We start from the raw sequence: 23207 nt of genomic DNA on the forward strand, positions 1-23207 counted from the left end.
ATAATGTGCAGGCATTGTGAACTCTGCCTTTTTCACGATGCCACAGCAGTTCCGCCCTCATAAATGGATACTTCAATGCTTAGCACATTTTTATTTTTATAAATTCTTTTTCTGAAGATTATGGCATAGGGCTGAATTTAAGCTGGGGATTAGGCTTATATTTCCATCAAATTTTAACTACCATCACAAATTGCAGACAATAACTTGAAAATGTGGGCCATGGTTTTTCAGGAACAGGATAAAAAAAAATGCCTGCTGGAAATTTGATCAGCGTATCTTCAGGTAAAGTCTTCCTTCGGCCACCTTGAGTCGCTGACCATTTATTTGGACTTGGCGGGACTTGCTGAATAGTACGAATAATTGAGAATCTGAAAAAATAATTCACCAGGAAAAAAAAGTGCCTGCATCGTCTCAGTGGTTGAAAAATCTTGTCAATGCACGTCTACACACAAGCACAATCCCAGACGACGCAAGTCAGCCGCTATTTCAGCCAGTTTTTAGCCATAACTGTGGTTGCAGAACTGTGTCAGCCTGCGCAAAATAAGCGTTTGATAACAGTGGTGTGGGCAGCGCTTCATCAGAGTTCACCTGCGCTAGTTCATGGACATGATAGACGATCTCGTCGTCTTCCAACTCAGCACTAAGTTCAAAGCAACATTGTATAGTCGAATCTCATTAATTCAAACACGCTTAATTCGAACTTCCGGTTAATTCGAACTCACGATGAGGTCCCGTCAAAGCTGTGTGTATTTCAATGGGTGAAAACGACCAATAATTCGAACACGCAAGCACTTGCGATAGTGAATTCGAACATATACCGCGTTCTGAAAATGCTCTCAACACCCAACCCAATGCCGTCGCGGCACCTCCGACACCTCAACACTGCGTGCGTAGGAAAGGAAAGGGAAAGAAAAGGCGGCGGTGGAATGTTTGCTCTCTCTCAAAGGCCGATCTGCAACGCGCCTGTGCCATGCTTCTTCTTTTTCCGACCCTGCCACTTAAAGACCCTTCTCCTTCTAACGCAGTGCGCAGAGAGAGAGAGAGAAAAAGCTGCCGTGGAGTGTGGCTCTGTCTCACGCGCCGGTGCCTTGCTTCCCCCTTTTTCGTCCCGGTTACATAACCCTTCTCCTTTCAACGGCATGTGCGAAGAGAGCAAGAAAGAAAAGCTGCCGTTGAGTCTTGGTTCATCTCAAATACCGATCTGCTTCTCTCAGTCTTGAGAAACTCCTCCTTTTTTGTCACGTACTGGCCACGCTGCGGCTTTGGCGCAGAGGGTAGTAGCGCAGATGCAGTCGTCGTCGTCATTGTCGTCGTCTTTAGAGAGTGTCGGCGCTGGACATTGCTACGTGCAACTTTTCTTGCAAAGAGAACGCTGAAGCCGAAGTAGACATGCTTTGCAAGCTGCGTGCGAAATTGACTTGCTGCAAGGCAAACATGTGCAGACGTGCATGTTTGTTTACTTCAATTAATGACAGATGTCTTGGGATTTGTGAATAAATGTAGGTCTTTTGAAACTTCGCCCTTGTGTGTTAGCTCAAGGCACATGCGCCACTGCATTTGGAGCCTTCCGTTTACTTAGTTTTTATTAATTCAAACTTCTTTTAATTAGAACAAATTTTCAGGCCCTTCGAGTTCGAATTATCGAGATTCGACTGTATTGAGGTCGGCCGCCTTGGATCTGGCAGATGATTGTACCGATGGTGCAGATAGAATGGGTGTCGTCAAAGCCATTTCAGTAGATTGGGCCTCGCATGTCAGTCAGCAAAGTATACATAAGTGGACACATATCAGGCCTAGCCACAGAAGCAACAGACAGGCAAGTTCTCAAATGCCAAAAGGGAATGACATCAGGATAGTCTGTGCAGCAGCCTTTGTGGTTCTGTCCTTTCTTTCTCCATTACAGATGTTGCACCGAGCTGACTCAAGAAAGTTGCTCGGCTTGGCTTGCAGTTTGGTCGTGGTAGCCATTGAATGAATACTCTGCTTTAGAACAGCCATTGCGTCTAGCATTAACACACAACTTTTGAGATCAGGAATTGTAATTTACACATTTACACTAGCCAGTGCAACTGTTCAACATTTCAGTGCTGGAAACCTAGCAAAAGGAAAATAATGAAAAAATCCCAAACAGCTGGTCATGTTGTTTGACCTCGTACTGAAGCTACCAGCCAGACTTCGATAAATTGAACAGCGCACCATAGGGCACCCGAATTTTCACTTGGGGGTTTACATTACGTCACTGCTATAGATGAGTAGTGTTGCCGTGGAGGTGTCCGAATTAAGGGGAGACGCGGGTCGAAAAGTCGCGTTTTTTTTCCAAATTTCACCTTTTCTGTTTTTTGTTGCTTTATCATCTTTATACATTATATTTTGACATCTGAAAATATCACAGCGAAATAAGCATCAGAAGTCAGTGAAAAACGCGTCTGAGTGAGCGGCAGTGACGCGCGGCATCACGAAATTTACACAAAACGGGCTGCTGTTCGCGTGCTCGCGGGGCCGCGAAGAGAGCTGTCCGCCATATTGCGGCCGCTGGCTCGTGTAGAGTTGTCCTTACTCTCCACGATCCCGGTTCTTGAAGTCTCGTACGTTCACGAAAAATCTAAAAAAAAAGCAACAAAAACAGTCTTTTCCCGCCGTTTCAAACCGCGCGCCACTAACGCAGGGCCGCCATTGGCTGACAGCACCCGTGTTTTCTTGCCGTAGTTCGCTTCACTGTTTTCCGGAGTTATTTTTCGCTGTTTTCGTGCGATGGCAAGCCCGAAAAAGGCCGTTGCCGACCATCGGAAATACAGAAGTAAGAACAAGTTCAGAGGGAAGCGGCGGAGGACGTACAAGAAAGCCACCGCCAACGAAAATGTCCGCGACGGGCCAGCGGCCGGTAGGCCTAACATCGACCACGGCAACGTCGACCATGGCAACTGCGACGACGAGATCAACGCTGCAGTGAATTTTGTGAGTGCATCGCAGAAAAAGATCGCGTTATTCGAAAACGACGTCAGGCCGAATGCCGATCGTGCCGAAAGCGTAGTGCTGTGCGAGTTGGGTGCATTGACGGCCGTCGTCGCAGGCGCGGCATGCCCCGTTTGTCACGAGAGTAAACTCGCAGTTCGGGCACCGAATAAAAAGCGGAAAGGCCTTTCGGCGTTTCTGGAGCTACACTGCGAGAATGCGGAGTGCTCGGAGAGCATCCTTTCGTCCGCGTACTCGTCGAAGCGGGTCGCGTCAGATGGCGGCCGCGGTGCAAGCAGAAGCTATGACAGCGGGAGTTCGCGTGACGCCTTTGCCGTGAACCTGAAAGTGGTGCTTGCAGCGCGTGCCGTCGGTATCGGGCATGAGCAACTTTCACGATTTTGTGCAGTAGTTGGATTGCCAAACCCTATGCACCATAAGACCTTCCATGCTATCGGCAAAAAGATTCACAGTGCGGCAGTGAAGGCTGTCTGTGAAAACATGCAAAGGGCACGCAGCGTCACCAAAGAGGTGGCTGGTAACAGTGACGTGCCAGTCATGTTTGACGGCACATGGCAAAAAAGAGGCCACAAAAGCCACAATGGTGTGGGAACTGTAGTGTCCTTGGACACTGGTTTGTGCCTGGACTATGAAGTGCTTTCCAACTTCTGCCTGGCGTGCAGTTTGCATAACGACATGGGAGGCGATGAAGAAACATGGCAGGCGTTTCATCATCCCGTTTGTGAGAAGAATTGCGACTGTTCTTCGCATGCCATGGAGGCCGAAGCTGCAGTGCGCATTTGGCAGAGGACTGTGGACTATGAGACACCCCTGCGGTTCACCATCTTCCTAAGCGATGGAGACAGCAAGGCCTACAACGGGGTCTGTGATGCCAACGTGTACCCTGACACTCCAATTGAAAAAGAGGAGTGCACCAACCACGTGGCGAAACGTCTGGGCACCGGCCTGCGGAAGCTGCCAACGCCACTTCCACGAGGGGAGAAGCTGAAGGAGACCACCATCCAGAAGCTTCAAACTTACTTTCAGGTGGCCATTGTGAACAATCGGGGAAATGTCCACAAGATGTACACTGCCATATGGGCCTCATGTTTGCACTCGTGCTCAACAGACTGTGCTGGAAGTCACAAGTTCTGTCCTGCAGGCCCAGACTCGTGGTGCAAGCACCGACGTGCTGAGGCGCAGGGCCAGCCTGCACCGTGCCACACCCCCCTCCTGACCAAGGCCCAGGGTTTGGCAGTCCTCCCAATCTACAAGCGTCTCACAGATGCGAAGCTGCTTGCCCGGTGCCTCCACGGCAAGACACAGAACGCGGCCGAGTCCCTGAACAGCAAAATATGGCTGCTGTGTCCAAAGACCCGGTTTGCTTCCCGGACTGCTGTGGAAACAGCCACAGCCATTGCAGTCCTGTGGTTCAACCGGGGCCACGCGAGCTTTGAAAAGGTGCTGGAAGAGCTTGGGGTGCTTCCTTCGGAGGCCCTGGTTACCCTCAGCGACCGCCGAGACAGCATGCGCATGCACAAGATGAATGTGCGTCAGACCGCTGAGGCGAGGGCACACCGTCGCAGTGCAGCCAAGAGGGCCCGGGTGGAAGAGTCCTGCCGCACCAGCCGGGAAGGGAAAACCTACGGTGCTGGAGAGTTTTAGACAACTGATATTCCCTCTGGACATGTGTGTATGTGTTCAGCACAAGTTTCGTGCTACTGCGTTTTTCATTTTTGTAAATACAGACTTTCAAACTTTCAAACGCGTTTTTCTCATTTCGCAATTTTGGCCAATTTGCATTTTTTGCGGGAAGTGTTTCGGGCACTTAGAATGGTCATACGACGACGAAATTTGGCACACACATTGAGGAGAGTGCGTAGGGTGCCGATATCTACTTGAATCAGCACAACCTATCAGCTGTAAATATCTATTAATAAATTTAATGGTGGTCGAGTGGAAAAAAAAGGGTACTTTGCTACACAGATGTTTTTTTCATAGTTTCAAAGTTGGAGCACAATTTCTAGCTAGATATCGGCACTCTATGGCTAATAGGGAGCAAAAGGAGCCATTGAACAACTCTCTGCATGAACATTTAGTATGCGCGAAAGTTCCCGGAAAACTTATCAAGTTTCACCATTACTTGAAACACAACTCCCAAACTATTGCACTTATGTAAAAACTGATTACAGATTTGGAATCAGGAGGAAAAACTGCATCAGTGGTCCAATTTCTGAAGCTCTAAGTTGAATAACAAAAAAAAAGTGCTTTCGAGGAGCGTCTCCCCTTAAGGGGGGACGCGGCCCTTGAAAACCGAAAAATCGCGAAAAAGTCGGTTTTTGAAAAACCACATTTTTGGGTTGTATGTCTCATAAACTACCTATTCTGTAATTATCAGCACCTAATTCAACCGCAAAGTGCAAAAAAAAAAAATACTATTTTCGAGGCCGCCGCGGCGTCCAAAACAGGCGCAAATCCCGAAATCAAACCAAACTTCGCGCGCGCGCCATTCCCGGACCATGCGGTCGTCCCGCGCCATCTTGGTGTTGTTTTGACCGTGAATTCTTTCTCTCTCGTTCGCCGCCTTGCAAAATGGCGTCGGCAGCACAGTTGAGACGCTATTGGCGTTTTCCCGCGATGCGATGCGGAGCGCTGATTGGCTAGAGCAGCGCATTCATATCTCGCGGGAGAAAGCGTGCCCGCCATTGGCTGCTTTGCAGCAGCGGGGGCGGTCGCTCCTCTCGATGGCGCGTCCAGCGCGCTCGCTTCGTTGTTGCTCTCTGCTCCGTCCGCCTCGACAGACGTCTGCTTACGAGCCGCTCTTCGCCTTGTGCTATCTTTTCGATCATTTCCTCTCGTTTTTTTTTTTTTTTTTTTTGCACTAGTTCTGTGCTTTTCGTCTTTGTTGTTGCGGGCGATGCTGGCAACGAAGCCGAAGTCAGTGCGGAAGTCCGGTGCGCGGAGGCGCGCTATGCGGCTTGTACAATCATCGAAATTCCGCTATTCTGCTGCGGGTGCCGACTGCGTAGACGCTTGCAGCGACGGAACTGTGTTGTCGGCTGTCGCCAGTCGAGAATCCGACACATCGAGTGTGGCTGGAGCCGCAAATGCACCGAGTGTTTCCGAGATCGCCGGGCTCGACACGTGCTCCGAATCGATGCCATCCAGTGTGACACCGAGTGCTTCTGATATCGCCGGACCCAGCACTTCGTCTGAATCGGTTCCATCGAGCGTGACACCGAGTGCTTCTGATATCGCCGGACCCAGCACTTCGTCTGAATCGGTGCCGCCATCGAGCGTGAGTGGACCGTCGCTTTATCTGCGGACGCGTTTCCTAACGAAGGAAGAAATCGATGCAAATGCGAAACGTCGTGACGCCGTTCGCGCTGAACTCGAGTCTACGCCGGTGACGCAGAAGAAATTTCAACTGATGCAGCCGGCTCTTGCACCTGCAGTGACAAGTGAGGGCGAACATTTTTCGCTCGTTCAAATGAACATCTTTAACGTCGTGCTCAGCCGCACAGTGTGCAAAGAATGTTTGAAAGGTGCTATGACTGTCCGAGAGAGCACCAAGCTTGGACTTGCAACAAAACTTGAAGTCGTGTGCGCCTCTTGTGGCACCGTCGATAAATTATGGACATCACCCCGCAAAAAGGACACGCAGGCCTTCGATATAAATGTCCGCGCCATAATGGCTATAAAGCAAATAGGCAAGGGGCAAACAGCTCTTAATGACTTTTGGGCTGCCATGAACGTCTCTTACAGAGGTCTTCACCACAAGACGTTTCAAAAGCACTTGAAAGAGACGTTCAGGAAGCCAGAGGCCACCGCTTTGGAGAAGTTTTATGCTGATTCTGCCACAGCAGTGATCAAAACATATAAAGAAATGGACCCCAGCTTCTGCAAGGACATCACCGTAGTGTACGATGGCACATGGCATAAGCGGGGTCACACATCACACATCGGAGTGGGATCGGTAATTGACTTTACAGGTCTCATCTTGGATGCTGTAGTTCTTTCAAACCACTGCCTTGGATGCCAAACAGGGCCCAAACCTGGAGATGCAGCATACGAAAGCTGGCAGAAGCACCACATTTGCCAGAAAAACAGACGCAAAATCAGGAAGCATGGAAGTGGAGGCAGGCTTGACTCTCTTTGGGCGGTCTGTATCCAAGCATGGCCTGCGGTACACCACTCTTGTGTCCGACAAAGACAGCCGTACCTTCGCTGCCCTCACAGAAGAGAATGTGTACGGGCTAGTGCCAATTGTAAAAGAAGAATGTCTGAACCATGTTCAGAAAAGGATTGGAAGTGCTCTTCGAAACGTTGTGCAGAAAAGTGATAAGCCACTGAGTGGGAAGGGGAAGCTGACTAAAGCCCTCATTGAAAAGCTGACAGGATATTATGGTTGGGCCCTGAGAAACAATTCAACTGACCTAACAGCCATGCAGCGTGCAGTGATGGCAACACATCACCACGTCACATCGACTGACCAGGACCCTCACCATGAACTTTGCCCAGAGGGGGCTCAATCGTGGTGCCGCCATAGAGCCACAGCCTACCGGACTATGTCGCTGCAGCTATGCTGCCCATCTACGAAAGACTGTCACAAAAGTCGCTTCTTCAGCGCTGCCTGGGAGCGAAGACGCAAAATGCATCAGAATCATTCCACTCCATTCTTTGGTCTCTGACGCCGAAGGAACAACACTCATCCTTTATCGCGGTAGAAACAGCACTGCATGAAGCAGTGCTGCGCTACAATGCCGGCTGCTGCAAAGCAACCCAAGTGATATCGGACTCCATTGGACTTCAACCAGGTCATCTGGCCATCCAGCGAGCTCGTGAAAAAGACGCTTTACGACTAAAAAAGAATTCTAAAAGACACCAAGAGAAGATGGAGGCCAGGCAAAAAAAGAAAAAAGTGCGCCAGGACACTTCTAGCTACTGTGCTGGAGCTTTTTGAAGAAAACACGTGTTTTGAACTTTCTCGGCCTGTTTTCTCAGAACGGATTTTTTTGCTAGTTGTGGTGCTGAGGAAAGCAAGAACTCGAAAACCGTTCATCAGATTTGTGTGCCGTTTTTTTTATTCTGTTCCTGAATGACCTTGCAAGGGTGTGACAAGCTCCTTTTTTTTTGAAAATTGGTGCTGTTAATTTATAATAAACAATTAATTTTTGATGAATCTGGTCATTACTGGTTAGATCAAATTCAAAGTTGCGTGAAAATTTGGGGGGGGTTAAAAAAACGGCTTTGTAGCGCCCTGGGATAGCTATCAAGGAATGACCACAATGAATTTCAGCTTTCTACTTTGTCCTGGGATTTCTCACGACTCTTCCTCAGGCACCCATGTGAAGCACCCAGTTAAACCTCAATAACTCTGGAACTAAGAAACACAGCTTCGTGAAACTTAGCAGTAGTGCTAGTTTTATTGTAGTGGACAACCCCTGAAAGTTTCATCCAGATATCTTAAAAAATAAAAAAGTTCGGTCTCCAGGGTAGCCTCCCCCCTTAAGGGGAGATGCTCCTCGAAAACAATTTTTCTTTAATATTATACCTAAAGTTGTGAAACTTTGGTCATAGACTGAGTTTGTAACGCTGATTCCAAATATATGCTTCTTATGTAGCTTTATTAGTTTTTGTGCGAGACACCTCTCAAGAGAAAAATATAGGGCGTTTTGTGCACATCTTTTTTCATAATAAATTTTTGTTTAGAGAAGTCTGCAATAGCTCATTTTGCTGGTTAGGTAAAATAGTATGTTAGATACTACTTAAAATTTATTCAAATAATTTCTATATTTCTAAAAAAAATCAGGAATACCAAAAGTACATACTTTGTGTGCTGTGAGTCAACATTTTAATTGTTTTCAAAAAATGTACAAGAGATATTTAAAATGCATATAGATATCGACATTCTACACACTTTGAAGAGGCTGTGTGCAAAATTTCATCCAGATCTGACCATTTGAAGTACCTGAAATGTGGTGCACAAAACGTAAAAAATGCTGAAAAGTACAAATGGAGAAAAATGCTTTTGAAAGTTTCAAACATCTGTATTTTTCAAAAACATGACGAAAGCACATGAAATTTCTTGCAAATATAGAGCAATATGTCTCAAACACAGCACAGCTGTTCAGAACTCCCTTGGCCCATACGTTTGCCCCTCAGCATACGTTTGCCCAACATCACTGCTGCCGACCATCTCTTTCGTGTGAACTTTCGCTTTCTCCATGTTTTCCTCCACGGCTTTCATGGCCGCAGCATGAACTTTCTTGCCGATCGCAATAAAGTTCTTGTGATGTAACGGCGTCGGCAAGCCAAGAATGGCGCAAAAACGTGAAAGCTGTTCGTGCCCGATGCCAATCGCGCGCGCAGCTACCACTGCCTTGACGTTCACGGCGAAGCTGTCGCGGGAGCTCCCACTCCGATATTCCCGGCTTCCGCTAGCACCGTTCGCAAGCTCACCAGGCACAACACGGCTCGAGGTGTGCACAGAAGAAAGTACCGATTCAGGGCACTCACTGTTCGCACAATGCAACTCAAGAAACGCCGAGAGACCCTTCCGTTTTTCGACCGGTTCACGTACCGCGAGGGTACAAGTGTGGCACGCAGGGCAAGCAGCTCCACTTATCAGCACCGTAAGTGCACTGATATCGCATATCACAGCACTCGCAGAGTTCCGATCGCTTGCTGCTCTATCGTTCTCGAAGAGTCTAATCTTCACCTCCGAAGCGCTCACAAAGTTCAGCGCGGCGTCGATTTCGTCCGAGATGTCGTTGTGCTGGTTAGGGCTAGCCGGAGGCGTCGGGCAGCTGCTTCCCGCTGTCACTTTCCGTAGAGGTTTGCGACGCCGCACTCGGTACGGGATCTTCGCCCGAGCCTTCCGAGCTCGGAAATCGCGCTTTTTCGGTTCGTTCATTACGAAATAACTGAAAAAACGCAGGAAAAGGGCCACAGAGTTCGATCGAGTCGCCGTACACAGTCGAGGACGGATGCAGGCTTTGGAGCTTCGCCGCAGCAACGTCTTCGTGTAGGCCAATGGCGGCCTCGCTAGAGCACCACGTGATTTAAATGTCCAGTAGAAACGCTTGAACAGGCGTCAAAACGTGCCTTTTTTTATTATTTTGGGCCAAAATGCGAAACTGAGGGAGGTGCTGTAGGCTAAACGAAGGCTTTCTCAACCTCTCCAAGCAAACAGCAATGGCGGGAGACGCCGCATTCTCGAGATGGAGACGATCGAAAGTTGCTGATTTGCGACGAAACTAGCACTTTCTCGAGCCACCGTGGCTGAATAAAATAGAATTTTTACTAAATTCTCGTTCGAATTTTGCCTTGATCTTTTGCGGAGTTGTAGCTGAATATACAAAGATAATTTTACAGGTAAAATCTTAAAACTGAAAAATGCCGCGAAAAACGCTATTTTTCGACGCGCATCTCCCCTTTTTTTTTCTGTTATTGGCTCAATCTTGACCAAACCTCACCATCTTGGACAGTTTTTCATGCTGATTTCAAATGTGTAATTGTTTCTGAAATAGCTTCAGTGGATAAAAAGATATTAACATCCGTAATTTAATTAATTATGCACTTCATTGGGGGCTTTTTGGCAACTTAATCAAGCCAGATCCAAAAAATAAATGCATAGCCCCAATGCTGAGGGCTTTCTGTATGGGGTGATGCTATTATTAATTTTTAGGCATTATATAGATAAGAAAACAGACCAGCACTTACAATGGATATTCTGTTCAATTTTCGCTCATTACTATCCATAATTGTAATTAACAGTATGCTTCTAGAGTAATCAAAATAGCATCACCCCATAGGTAATGTTACTACAAATAAAATGATAACCATGTTTGTCATTCTCCATCAACAGTAACATATAAGAAAAACCCCTAAGGTTTAGTGTGGTGCACAAAAACATCGAACTGAGAAAAACTCATTTAAGGGGGGACGCGCCCTTTGAAAACCGAAAAATTGCGAAAAAGTCAATTTTTTGAAAACCACATACTCGGGCAGTATGACTCATAAACTGCCTCTACTGTAAATATCAATGTCTAATTCATCGCGAAAGTACGTCAAATAAATTTTATAACATGCCGCGGCAGCCGGCAAGCGGCGAGCGAGTGCCAAAAATGCCCCAACTTCGCGCGCTCGCCATTTCCCGATCGCCGCCATCTTGATGTTGTTTTGCTCGTGAATTCTTGCGCTTTTTTTTTTTTTTTCGCCACCCGCGGCAGTGGCAGTGACGCTCCGAGGCGGGAGTCGCTCACGATTGGGGGGCTCGCGGAAGCTTTCGAATGTCCCGCTGCCTGGATGCGAAGCCGCGATTGGACAAAGCGCGCGCCTCTCGAGGGAATGGGGGAACGCGCAGCTCCTATTGGCTGCTGCGCGCGATGACGTAGCTGCTTCTCCGGCATGCGCCGGCTCGTCGTCTGCACCGGCGCTTGCAATGCCTGCGTTCTTTGTGTGCCCCGTTTGCCATCATTCCGATCGGTCGTCACACATGCTCCTCTATCTTTCACCGTCTTCACGAGACGATCATCTACCGTCTTCACGAGACGATCTTCTACCGTCTTCACGAGACGATCACTACCGTCCTCACGAGACGATCTTCCGCCGTGTTCACGGGACGCGGATTGTTGCGCTGACGGTCACGATGGGCATTTCGAAGTTCAAGACTCGGCACGCGTTCGGTTCAAGAAAACGTCAGCTGAAGCTCGTATGCATGGCGAAGCTCACCTGCACGCCCACGCGCGGCGACAGTTGCACCGATGCTTCCGCTTCATCTTTTCAAGACGATTGCGTCGACGCTTCTAGCGACGAGACTTCTACACCATTGGCACAAGGAGCCGTCGAGACGAGTGAGGCTGGTGTTTCGTGCTCAAGTGCGCCTGGTGTGTCGCGCTCGCCAACCGCATTGATTCCGGCCCCGAACAGTGAGACCGCGTCGTCGACTGTGCACTTCCAAACACGTTTTCGGACGTGCGAGGAGTTGGCGACGGCGGAGAGAGAACGTGCTGCTGTGCAACGAAAGCTTGGCGCTATGCCAGCGACCGAGAGGAAGTTTCAAGCGATGATGCCTGAACCCGAAGCTGCCACCGCTACGACCGAAGGCGAGAGATATTTCCTCGTGCAAGGGGATGCCCTTAGCGACATGCTGTCCAAGACCCCGTGCCCGCGCTGCCTCGCGACCGGGATGAAAGTTCAAGGAGGCACCCAGCTTGGACTTGCCACGAAGCTTGAGCTGGTATGTCCACATTGTGGAATAGTTTCAAGTTCGTGGAGCTCTGCTCGTCAGAACGAGTCAAGGGCCTTCGACGTGAATATAAGAGCCATTACGGCCATGAAACAAATATGGAAGGGACAGACAGCCCTCAACGACTTTTGGGCAACTATGAATGTTTCCCACCGTGGCCTGCACCACAGAACTTTCCAGAGGCACCTGAAGCAATTCAGAGAACCACAGCAACAGACCCTGGATAAATTCTATGAAGAATCGGCTTCTGCTGTGAAAAAGATGTACAAGGAGATGGACCCATCTTTCTGCGAGGACATTACAGTGAACTATGATGGCACGTGGCATAAGCGCGGACATACATCTCACATTGGAGTTGGTGCAATCATCGAGTATCACACAGGCCTCATCTTGGATGCTGTAGTTTTATCGAATCAATGTCTCGGCTGCCAGGTAGGACCGAAGCCTAAAGACGAGGGCTATGCAAGCTGGTTGAAGCACCATGTGTGCCAAAAAAACACTGATGCCAAGTCTGGGAGGATGGAGGTTGAAGCAGCTGTAACTCTGTTCTCACGTTCACTGTCCAAGCATAACCTCCGGTATACAACCATTGTATCTGATGGGGACAGCGCCACATTCTCTGCCCTTCAACAAGACAATGTTTATGGGCTAGTCCCTATTGTGAAAGAAGAATGCTTGAACCATGTCCGGAAGAGGATGGGCACAGCCCTACGTAATCTTGTGCAGAAAAGCGAACAGGCTCTGGGAGGGAAGGGCAGATTGACAAAAGCCCTTATTGATAAACTCACAGACTATTATGGCTGGGCACTGCGGAACAATTCAAACAATGTGGCTGCAATGCAGCGTGCAGTGATGGCGTCATATTATCACGTCACCTCAACTGACGAGGATCCTCACCATGACTTGTGCCCGGAAGGTGCAGACTCGTGGTGCCGTCATAATGCCTGCAAGGGGAATGGCGTGCCACCTCCAAAGCACAAACACAATCTTCCGGGCTACGTTGCAGAAGCGCTGCTGCCAGTCTACCAGCGCCTTTCGCAGGCTTCTCTACTGCAACGCTGCCTGGGAGCAAAGACGCAAAATGCATCGGAGTCATTTCATTCTGTCCTATGGTCCTTGATGCCCAAGGAGCAACATGCATCATTGATTGCTGTCGAGACAGCACTGCATGACGCAGTTTTGCGGTATAATGCCGGCTGCTACAGGGCCACCCAAGAGTTGTCGTCATCAGTGGGACTCACACCTGGCCACCTAACCATTCAACGAGCTGCGGAGAAAGACTCTCTGCGTCTGAGAAAGGCTCTGAAACGGATGAATGAGAAGCAGGAAAAGCGGCAAAGAAAAAGAGAGCCTAAGGACACATCTAGCTACTCTGCAGGGTCATTTTAGACCATAATAAATGTTTGAAACTTTCGAAGTCAATTTTCTCAGAATGACTTTTTTGGCCAGTGAGGCTGCTTAGTCAGGTGATCTCTCTGGAACTGCTGGTCTGATTTCTATCAGGTTTTTTTATTATGCACCTTAATAAATTGCCCAGGGCAAGACAAGCCCGCTTTTTCAATTTATTGTGTCTGTAATTTGCAATAATTAACTAAAACTTCATTGATGAGAGCCAAATTGTGAACACTAAATTCAGTGCTCTGCTAACATTTTTTGGCAAGGAAATTTAAAAAAAGGGCTCTGTCTTGCCCTAAAGCACCTATCCAGGAATCATCATAGTGAATTTCACAGTGCTAGCACATTTTTCAAATTCTCCCGACCCTGACTAAGGGACCCATGTGGACTACCCTGATAAATGGCTGTAACTTGGGAACCAGTGAACATAACTGCATGAAACTTTGTGGTTATTCAAATGGCTTTGCTATTAGTGTACCCTGAAAATTTCATTAAGATATCTCAACAAACAAAAAAGTTGCCCTTCGAAGGTAGCCTCCCCCCTTAAAGTTTCTAATAACTGTAACTTTTGCTAAAGTGAAGCTGGAGCAATAAAAATGGCACCGTTGTATAGCTCTACATTATGTGAGTATGGCTGTACCAAATGTGACAATGCAGCTTCCCAAAATATTTGCCACAGCTCATTTAAAAACTGTGTACTGGCCGTTGAATCAGTATAAGGAACCCAGTCTACAACTTTGTGGCTGTTCTAGTGCACTGAAAACCAAAGGAAGACACATGTTATATATAAAAACATCGCCCTTTTATACATAAGACACTATTTCAAGTAAAACACACATTTTTGTCCCAGACATCCTTACAATTCTACAGCATGCCAGGGTTGTATGCAGTTTCTCTTGCAGGCTTATGTCGCTTTGCAAGTGTTGCCTTTGTTGAACTGCTCTGCAGGTGCTCCCTCCGCGATTTGTGAAGCCTGGTTTTATCCTTTTCAAGGCTACGACGCATGAAGAGATTTCCTGCACTGTAGCCTAGCTTCTCAGCAATTGCTTCATTGCTCTTCGTGGCCCCCTGATTAAAGTGGCTGATGGCTTCAGCCACTGCTCTTTCTACGCTGCGCAGTGAGGCATGGGTGGTCTTGGGGACTTGTTGCCAAATTGTAGCGTGTAAGCTCTCACTAGGATTCTGGGTGATCCCATCACTGCACCATGAATGATTCCATTAGTGCCGGATGACGATCCGCTGACGTGATGATCCGACGAAGTGCTGCAGCTGGGCCGAATAGAGTGCACCGCTTCGGCAGGCATTTGCGCCAGCGAATCGTCGTCTGAATGTGCTGCCTCGGCAATAACAGGCACTTGCGCCAGCGAGTCGTCGTCTGAATGTGCTGCCTCCGCAATAACAGGCATTTCCGACAGCCCGTTGTCGTCAGAATGCGCTGCCTCGGCCATCTCCGGCGCTCTCGGCAGCGCGCAGGCCGCTCCCTTCTGCCGCGCATTCCACGCTCGCTTTCGTTTCCTGCCGAAAGCTTGACGAGTGTTCTTCTTCAGGCGAGCTTCCCAAGCCATGCCGGCGAAATGCAGAAAGACGTATACGTCGGTACACGAGCGGGTAGCAGACGAGATAACACGCACGAGAGCAGGGGCCGACGGAGCAAAACCAAACAAACAAAAAAAAGAGCGAGCAACAGTGGCCGCGCCGCCGCGCCAGCCAATGGTAAGCGCGAGACGGGGGGGCTCGCCGGCGCGCGCGCGCTCTAGCCAATGAGTGGTCCGGCAGACGGCTTCGCAAAACGGGGGAGGGCAGTCGTTCTGTTGGAGCTACGCCATTTTGAGAGCCCGCAAAACGCGCACAAAGGAACCAGCTTCAAAACAAGCCCAAGATGGCGCCGATCCGCCGGCTGCTTCGCTGGCGGCGCGCGCGGGAAGTTCGAACAAATTTTCTGTTTTGCGACTCCCGTGATGGTTTCAAAATAGATTTTAACCTATTTTTTTATCGAATTTAGCGTTAATAATTTGAGGAGAGGTGCTTATAGGTTCAAAGATTCGAAAAATGCGTCTTTCTCAAAATCGATTTTTTGGCCATTTTTTACTTTTCTAAGACCCGCGTCCCCCCTTAACATAAATGTCAGAATTTTCAGCATCCGAATAAACAGTCGGTGGCTGCCAGCAAAAAAAGATCAAATATGAGAAAATGGGTTTTGATAGCTGCGAGTACAGCTGGTCATGTTGTTTGACCTCGCACTGAAGCTACCAGCCAGACTTCGATAAATTGAACAGCGCACCATAGGGCACCCGAATTTTCACTTGGGGGTTTACATTACGTCACTGCTATAGATGAGTGGTGTTGCCGTGGAGGTGTCCGAATTAACAGGAATGTCAGAATTTTCAGCATCCGAATAAACAGTCGGTGGCTGCCAGCAAAAAAGATCAAATATGAGAAAATGGGTTTTGATAGCTGCGAGTTCATTTTTTGGGTCTAGACTGACCATGCAGATTTTTAAAGTGTCTTTATGCACCTCTGTCTTTTGCTGCTTCTCCTGTTTGTTTTCTGGCTTTCTCTAAGTCAGAAATGTGATCACTTCAAAGTTCATTTAGACGCCAAACCCATTTCAACTAGGCATTCATATAATGATGGTGCACGCGAAAGAGACAATCACAGGCTGCTACATAGATGCGGGGGGTTGTGCACCTATTTTACGAAAGCTATTTGTATGAGAGAAAGGTGGTTATATTCATTGGTTTACTTCACTTTTGGGACAAGGTCTGCGTAACACTTTCTCATGGTGCCATGAGCGTGACCGGCCGTGTTGTCAGGACACCACTCAGGCAGAAAGGATGTCATGAGATTGTAAGCATAAACTTAAAACTCTTGACTGTGCCATCAGTTAATGAAAAACGAAGTGAAACAGAGGTCGGCAGTACAGCGGCAGCAATATAAAATATAGAGGTAGCATTAGCCAGAGTCAGCCATGCATGGAGCAACCGCCGGAGAAGACTACCGAGTCATCCCACACAGCAGCCGATAGTGGCCACGTTCTTGCCCAATTCCTCAAGGAGCACACGCCTAGTTCAGATACAGCTTTGTGTCTGGGGTGAAGAAAACTGAAAGCATAGGCAAATCATGCTTTGGCCGTACCGCCACTGCTATCGCCGAAAAAATCGACTTTTTGAAGTTGACCTTTTCGGAATCTGCAACTGTTTTTGCACTTGTCTGAGAAGTTTCTAGCTTCTCGCGTCATTATTTCTGGCACAAAATCAATTTGTGGCACAAAATCGATCTGTTCCCGGTGAACGTGCTCGCCGCCCTCGCAATGGAGGCTACTGGGAACAGGTAGAGTGCTTGTAACGACGCATCCGCAACGAACAAATTGCGCCGCGGCCTCCACTCGAAAATGTGGCACTCTTACATGAAAAAGAAACTAACATCTCGCTGCTCTTGCAGCCTTGAAATTGATGAGCGAGTGCGCTAGTTTGGTCTGCGACATTAACAACTCAATCTGGACAAGCCGAAAAACATCGTTTTATCATACGACAGATCGCTGATAACATGCGCACATTTGTTGCACATAGGCGCGTCACCGAACTGATAAGCGGCCTAGTCGGCATACGAGCCCACGGCGACCGCATCAGCTCGCAAGTGTGCCTCTGCGGAAAACATGCAGTATGCATTGAAAAAACGTCATTTCGGTGATGCAAAACAAAACTACATGCCTGGTACCTACTAAGAAAGCTGAATTTGCAAATCATTGTAAATAAACAACTTTTCCATGCTACTGTTTGCCCAAAATGGACTTGTTGTGCTACTGTTTGCCCGAAATGGACTTGTGTTTTTGCATGATTTCTCAAGATTCAAATTTTGCTGCAATTACAAATTTTTCTAAAAGATATCTCTGCCTCCAGAGCAGCTAGGACTGTCATTTTTGTAGTGGCATGTAGCTGAATCTTTAGTTTATACAATGGTAGGTGTGAATTTTTGATTGTGATCTTCAAAAATTTTATTTTAAGCGGAAATTGGAGTATAAAGTGGGTGTGTCTGCAACACTGAAATGCAAGGTCCAACACACGTTGCTAAAATTATCAAATCAAAAAAGCACTCTTATTAGTACACAGGCACGTGCCAATAGTAGCTCTGCAATACAAATTTCGTGTGTCATCATACTGGCAAACAATAGGTAAATAATTTTAGGATATTTCAAAAATAAATGCATGAAAATATCTGGCATTTCTTCTCAAGTACAGCGTCCCCCCTTAAACGGAAAATGCTCGTGCTCGGTGCGTTCAGGTGCCATCGTGAGCAGCAGATCAAGGACAAGCTCACTGCTTGCAACCTTGTAGTCATACCTGGCGGCATCACGTCACTACTTCAACCGCTATATGTCGGCCTGAACAAGCCCGTGAAGGACAAGATTCGGGCGCTTACACCAACTGGCGGATCAATGGCCATGATTTCACACAAGGCAACAGGATGAAGCGTGCCTCTCTGCAAGACTTCGCTGCATGGGTGAAGGACGCGTGGTGTGCAATACCATCAGCCATGGTCATCTAGGCATTCAAGAAATGTCGCATCTCGAATGCCATGGACGGTACTGAGGATAGATGCTTTGGGCTGTTCACAGCGATAAGGAGTTGTCCGACAGCGATGAGGACTGACCTCTTACGATACTCGTTACGCCGCCGTAGTGGTCACAGTTTCAGCTCCAGGGCCGGCTTTTTGACTCGTGTTTTATCTTACGATCCAGTGCATTGAAACCCTAATACTTGTTCTCAATGTGCGAAGGTTGACTCCTAATAATTTTTTTTTTTTCTCTTTTGTCGCGAAAAATGGGTGCGTGTTACAATCGATCTCTTACTTTTTTTTTGGCGTGTTATTCGGGTGCGCATTACAATTGAGGACGCGGTAGAATTGAGTAAATATGGTACTTCTTTGGTGACTTGGGCATTCATGATTAAAGGAGAGCTAGTTGATTACACTTGCAGCCCTTATATACAGTGTTCTCAAAATTGAGTTCATCTTTCATAATCTGCATCTTCTCTACAATTGTAAATGTAGAATTGGTAGTGTAGGGAGGTTTATGCGAGTTGATGTGCTTCTTTGCAGTTGTATCAGCAACACCATCAGCAACAGCAGCAGCACCAGACGCAACACCAGCAGCACCAACAGCACCAGCAACATGCTCAGAGAGGTCAACACGGAGGCCCCATGGCGTTGGTACCAGGTGCCCAGTACTCCTTGGGCCAGGGGCAACAGCAAGGAGGCGCACTTGGCGTACCACCTCCCACGGCACCCACTCCTTCACCCTTTGCACCCCCTTCCACACCATACCTGCTGAACCAGGATCCTTATGGAGCACCACCCCATCCTCTGGGCATCGTCACGGGTTAGTACACGCTGCTGAGTGGGATGTTGAGGGAAGGCTCAGATTAGGTATTTGGCACAAGACTCTCGTGATTGTTGGGGCACCATTCTTCACAGTCATTGCTAGACCTAGTGGTGGAGCAGGAAGAGAGACTGCACAGGGATGATGCAAATGGTAAAGATATCGTATGTTTGGTGTTCACGCATGGGATAATCCTATACAGTTTATTTGCCATTTATCCGCGTAAGTGCAATCATTTCTTGTGTCTCATGTTCCCCTCTTGAAGTGGCAATGTTTTTGAGTATACTCAAACCTCATTGTAGCAAAGTTGCATGTTACACAAAAATAAGTTTGTTATATCCCAAAAATTCGTCGTGAAGGTATATTTCAACACTGTGTATATATATTGCCAGACTGTTTTTTGTGTACTTCGTTTTTTTTTTCGGTGCTCTAAAAGGGGGGCAAATAAACAGTGTGACCCCCCTTTCTCATTGCGGAAAATCTCCCAGATTTTGAATCCTTTATGAGGGGAGGCTACCATCAGATATCAACTTTTTTTTGTTTATTGAGATATCTCAATGAAATTTTCAGGATACAGTCGAACCCCGCTACAACGAAACTGACAGGGCGCGGAGAAAATTTCGTACAGTGCAGACCACTTATAACGAAACCGCTTTTTGCGCGAGACCGGTTATAACAGGGGTTTTTTTTGACCACCGGTATGTTGCCCTATAGAACTCAATGTATAGGCCGACCGTTTATTGAGTAGGCGCGCGAAGGAGAATACCGGTTATAGAGCGGAGTCTTTAGGTGCGCGACCATAAAATCGGCGAACGTGGCACGGTCGGCACGGTTTCCCGGGGCGCCGGAACGTTCGGAGTGTGAGCGGGAGAGCGCACGTGGAGACCGCCGCGAAAAGTCAAACATTGCGGAGAAGAGAGGGTACAGTAATGAGGGAGTCAGGGCGACCTTGGAAGGAGGGAGCGTGTTTTCGTCACCGTGGCGACCGTGGCAGAGTCCAATCCGGGTGCGCGCTGCGCGGAGGGGGAAGGGGGGAGCGGTAGCATGGTTTTTTTTTTTTTTTTTCTCAACCTCTTTCTTTTGCCTCTGGATTTGCTGTGTGCGCTTCGCCGTGTCGTTGCTGTCTGAGAACCCAGAGCACGTGTGTTGCGTAGCTCCTGTCGCCATGGCATCGGCGGCGCCTTCAAGCGGTGTGAAGAAACGCCATGCCTTATCACTGGAGATTAAAGAATGCGTCATAAGGGACATTGAGAGTGGCCTAAAGAAGGCGTCGGTGGCGGCGAAATACGGCATTTCCGACACGGCCGTGTCGACCATCTACAAAAACAAGGACAAACTGCGGCAGCAACTGCAGCAAGATTCGTCTTCCCTGTCACGGAAGAGAATACGTACGTCAAAATACGAAGACGTGGACGCAGCGCTGTTCAGGTGGTACCGCGAAGTTAGGGCTCAGAGCATCCCAATAAGTGGCCCCATGCTCCAACAAAAGGCCAAGTGTCTCGGAGCTCTTTTAGGCCACGACGACTTTAATCCACTCAACGGGTGGATTCAGCGTTTCAAAGATCGCCATGGCATCAGCTGCAAAGTGGTGTGCGGAGAAAGTGGCGCTGTCGACGACGAGTCTATCGAAGTCTGGCTTCGCTTGAACTTGGAGAGTACCGTAATTACTCGAATCTAACGCGCACCTTTTTTCCGGTTAAGCGAGTTCATAAATCGCATGCGCGTTAGAATCGAGTACGAACAAAAAATTGCGGTCAATCTATTGCCATTGGCAAATCCAAAATGGCCGCCCCCTATGTGCGTCGGCATGGCGCGTCGGCCATTTCTGCCTATGTGTTTCCCATGTGCGGCACTTCGTACGTGTGCTGAGGAGTTCGTCATCTAGTAGTGCATTAGCATCGACGGCGTGGAAGGGCCGACTCCAAAAACTCGAGTGCACCTCGATGCCGCCTTTAAAAGAAAAGTCATCGCGTGTGCAGAAACGGACGGAAATCGGGCCGCATCGCGGTCGTTCGGAGTTCCCGAAACGTGAGTGCGGGACCGGCGGAAACAAAAGCAGATTGTCGACAGCAAAGCTTCACGCAAAGGCTTCAGTGGACCACATCAGGGTCGGTTTCCGCAAATTAATGAGCTGCTCGGCGAGTATGTGCTTGGGCAGCGAGCGGCACAGCGGCCCGTGACGACAGAACTGCTCCAAGTGCGGGCTATGCAATTAGTCTTAGAAAAAGGTCTAATGCGGAGCCAGTTTAAAGCGAGCAGGTGCTGGCTAACTAACTTTATGAAGAGGAAAGGCTTTTCCCTCCGAAGGGGAACATGCATATGCGAAAAAAAGTTTTGCGGAGGAGTACGATGAAAAGCTTCACAGTTTTCAGAGGTTCGTCCTAAACTTGCGGCGCAACAACGGCTACCTGCTTGGGCAAATCGGGAATGCCGATCAGACGCCTCTTTACTTCGACATGCCTGGCCCCATAACCGTCGAGAAGAAGGGGGCGAAGCAAGTTCACGTGCAGACATCGGTCCACGGTAAAACTACAGTGACGGCAATGCTCTGTTACACGTCAGATAGGCACAAGCTCTGCCCGTACCGTAGATAGGCACAAGCTTTGCACCCACTTTTCTCGCGGGCCAGCGAGAAAAGTGGGTGCGCGTTACAATCGATGTCTTACGTGTTTTTTTTTTTTTTTCGCGGTGGAAATCAGGTGCGCGTTACAATCGAGGGCGCGGTAGAATCGAGTAAATACGGTATGCTGTCGACCTATACTGACAGAGACATTTATAATGCCGGTGAAGCTGGTTTATTTTATAACCTTTTGCCCAACCGCACGCTTTCGCTGAAAGGCGTAGCCTGCTCCGGCCGCAAGGTCTCAAAGGAGCGCATAACTGTATTGTGTTGCGCCAATTTGGACGGGAGCGACAAGCACCGTCTCTTTGTCATACGTAAATCGGCAAGGCCACGTTGCTTTAAAAAGCGAGAGTGCCTGCTAGTGATTTACAAAACCAATAAAAAGGCATGGATGACTTAGGATTTGTTCACCAGCTCGCTTTGGAAGTTTCATGAGGATATGGTGGCAGAGAAGCGGCGGATCGTGCTTATCCTCGACAACTGCACGGCCCACAACGTCAAGCCGAAGTTGACCGCAGTCAACCTAAAGTTTTTGCCTGCCAACACTACAGCAAAAAGTTAACCTCTCGACCAGAGTGTCATTGCAACCGTAAAGGCACTGTACAAAAAGCACATTTGCGAGAGAGGTTTGCTGGGCATGCAGCAGCAGCAGCCTCTTAAAGTGAACTTAAGAGGCGCGCGCAATTGACATGGTGGTCGCTTCATGGTGGCAGGTAAAGTCCGATACCATAAGCAAGTCTTTCAAGAGGGCAGGCTTCGTGCGCAATGCAGAGGCTCTGGAAGACGATGAACAGAGCGACACATCGCTCGCCGATGAGACCCTCAACACTGACGATGTGTGGTCCTGCCTCGTTGACAGCAACTTTGTAACCGCCACCGATACTTTCCAAGAATTTGTCGATGCCGGGGAGTCGGAGCTTTCTGTCTGCAAGGAAGCGAGCACAGATGACGCCATCGTCGCTGCGGTGTGCGGTAGTGCGGAGGTTGCAACGGACGACGAGTGACGGCGAAGACGATGTCGACCCGACGCCAGAACCAGATTTTCCGTGCAAAGACGCATTGGAATACCTCACTAAAGTGAAAACGTACTGCGCGAAAAACAGTTTGAGCGAGAAATCGCTTCAGTGCTTAAGCTTTGTGGAGGATGAAATAGTTCGCAGCGCTGTTCACAAGCATCGCCAGACGAAAATACAGTAAAAGCTTGTTAATTGGCACCCGTTAGTTTGGAAATTCGGATAATTCAGACGGTTCTATTGGTCCCGGCCAAAGTGCATGTTAATCTATGGGACCAAACCTTTGTTATTTCGTCTGAATTCGGCTCCGCACCGCTTAATTCGGACAAATGCTGACGGCTGCTGCTACACAAAAGTGTGATAAAGCAGCGCTGGCACCACTGGAGTGAAACCGAAACCTGAGCGGCATCGCCATCATCAAGTAGTGGGGGCGATCGCAGCGTCACCGAACGTCAGCGTCTTCTTTCTTCTCCACTCAGCGCCTCCGACGCCATTTTCCCTTGTGTTGTCGTGTCGAAGCCATCTCTTCTTGCGGAGTTTTTCTTTTTTCTTTCATTGTGACCGTATTTGCACGCCACCGCCATCGTGTGCTAC

General features: G+C 48.4%; 1 protein-coding gene across 4 annotated transcripts in view; it reads left to right on the plus strand.

Moving 5' to 3' along the window:
• The window catches only part of LOC119170295 (pumilio homolog 1), a 105710-nt gene that overhangs the window by 15748 nt on the left and 66755 nt on the right, over positions 1–23207 (plus strand). For all 4 annotated transcript variants that reach the window (XM_037421425.2, XM_075877222.1, XM_075877225.1 and 1 more), the window contains one exon: positions 18698–18977. In XM_037421425.2, the coding sequence (XP_037277322.2) occupies positions 18698–18977 (280 nt within the window). The remainder of the gene's footprint in view (positions 1–18697; positions 18978–23207) is intronic.

Source organism: Rhipicephalus microplus, chromosome 2 (genome assembly GCF_043290135.1).
Source record: "Rhipicephalus microplus isolate Deutch F79 chromosome 2, USDA_Rmic, whole genome shotgun sequence".
Taxonomy (NCBI): domain Eukaryota; kingdom Metazoa; phylum Arthropoda; class Arachnida; order Ixodida; family Ixodidae; genus Rhipicephalus; species Rhipicephalus microplus.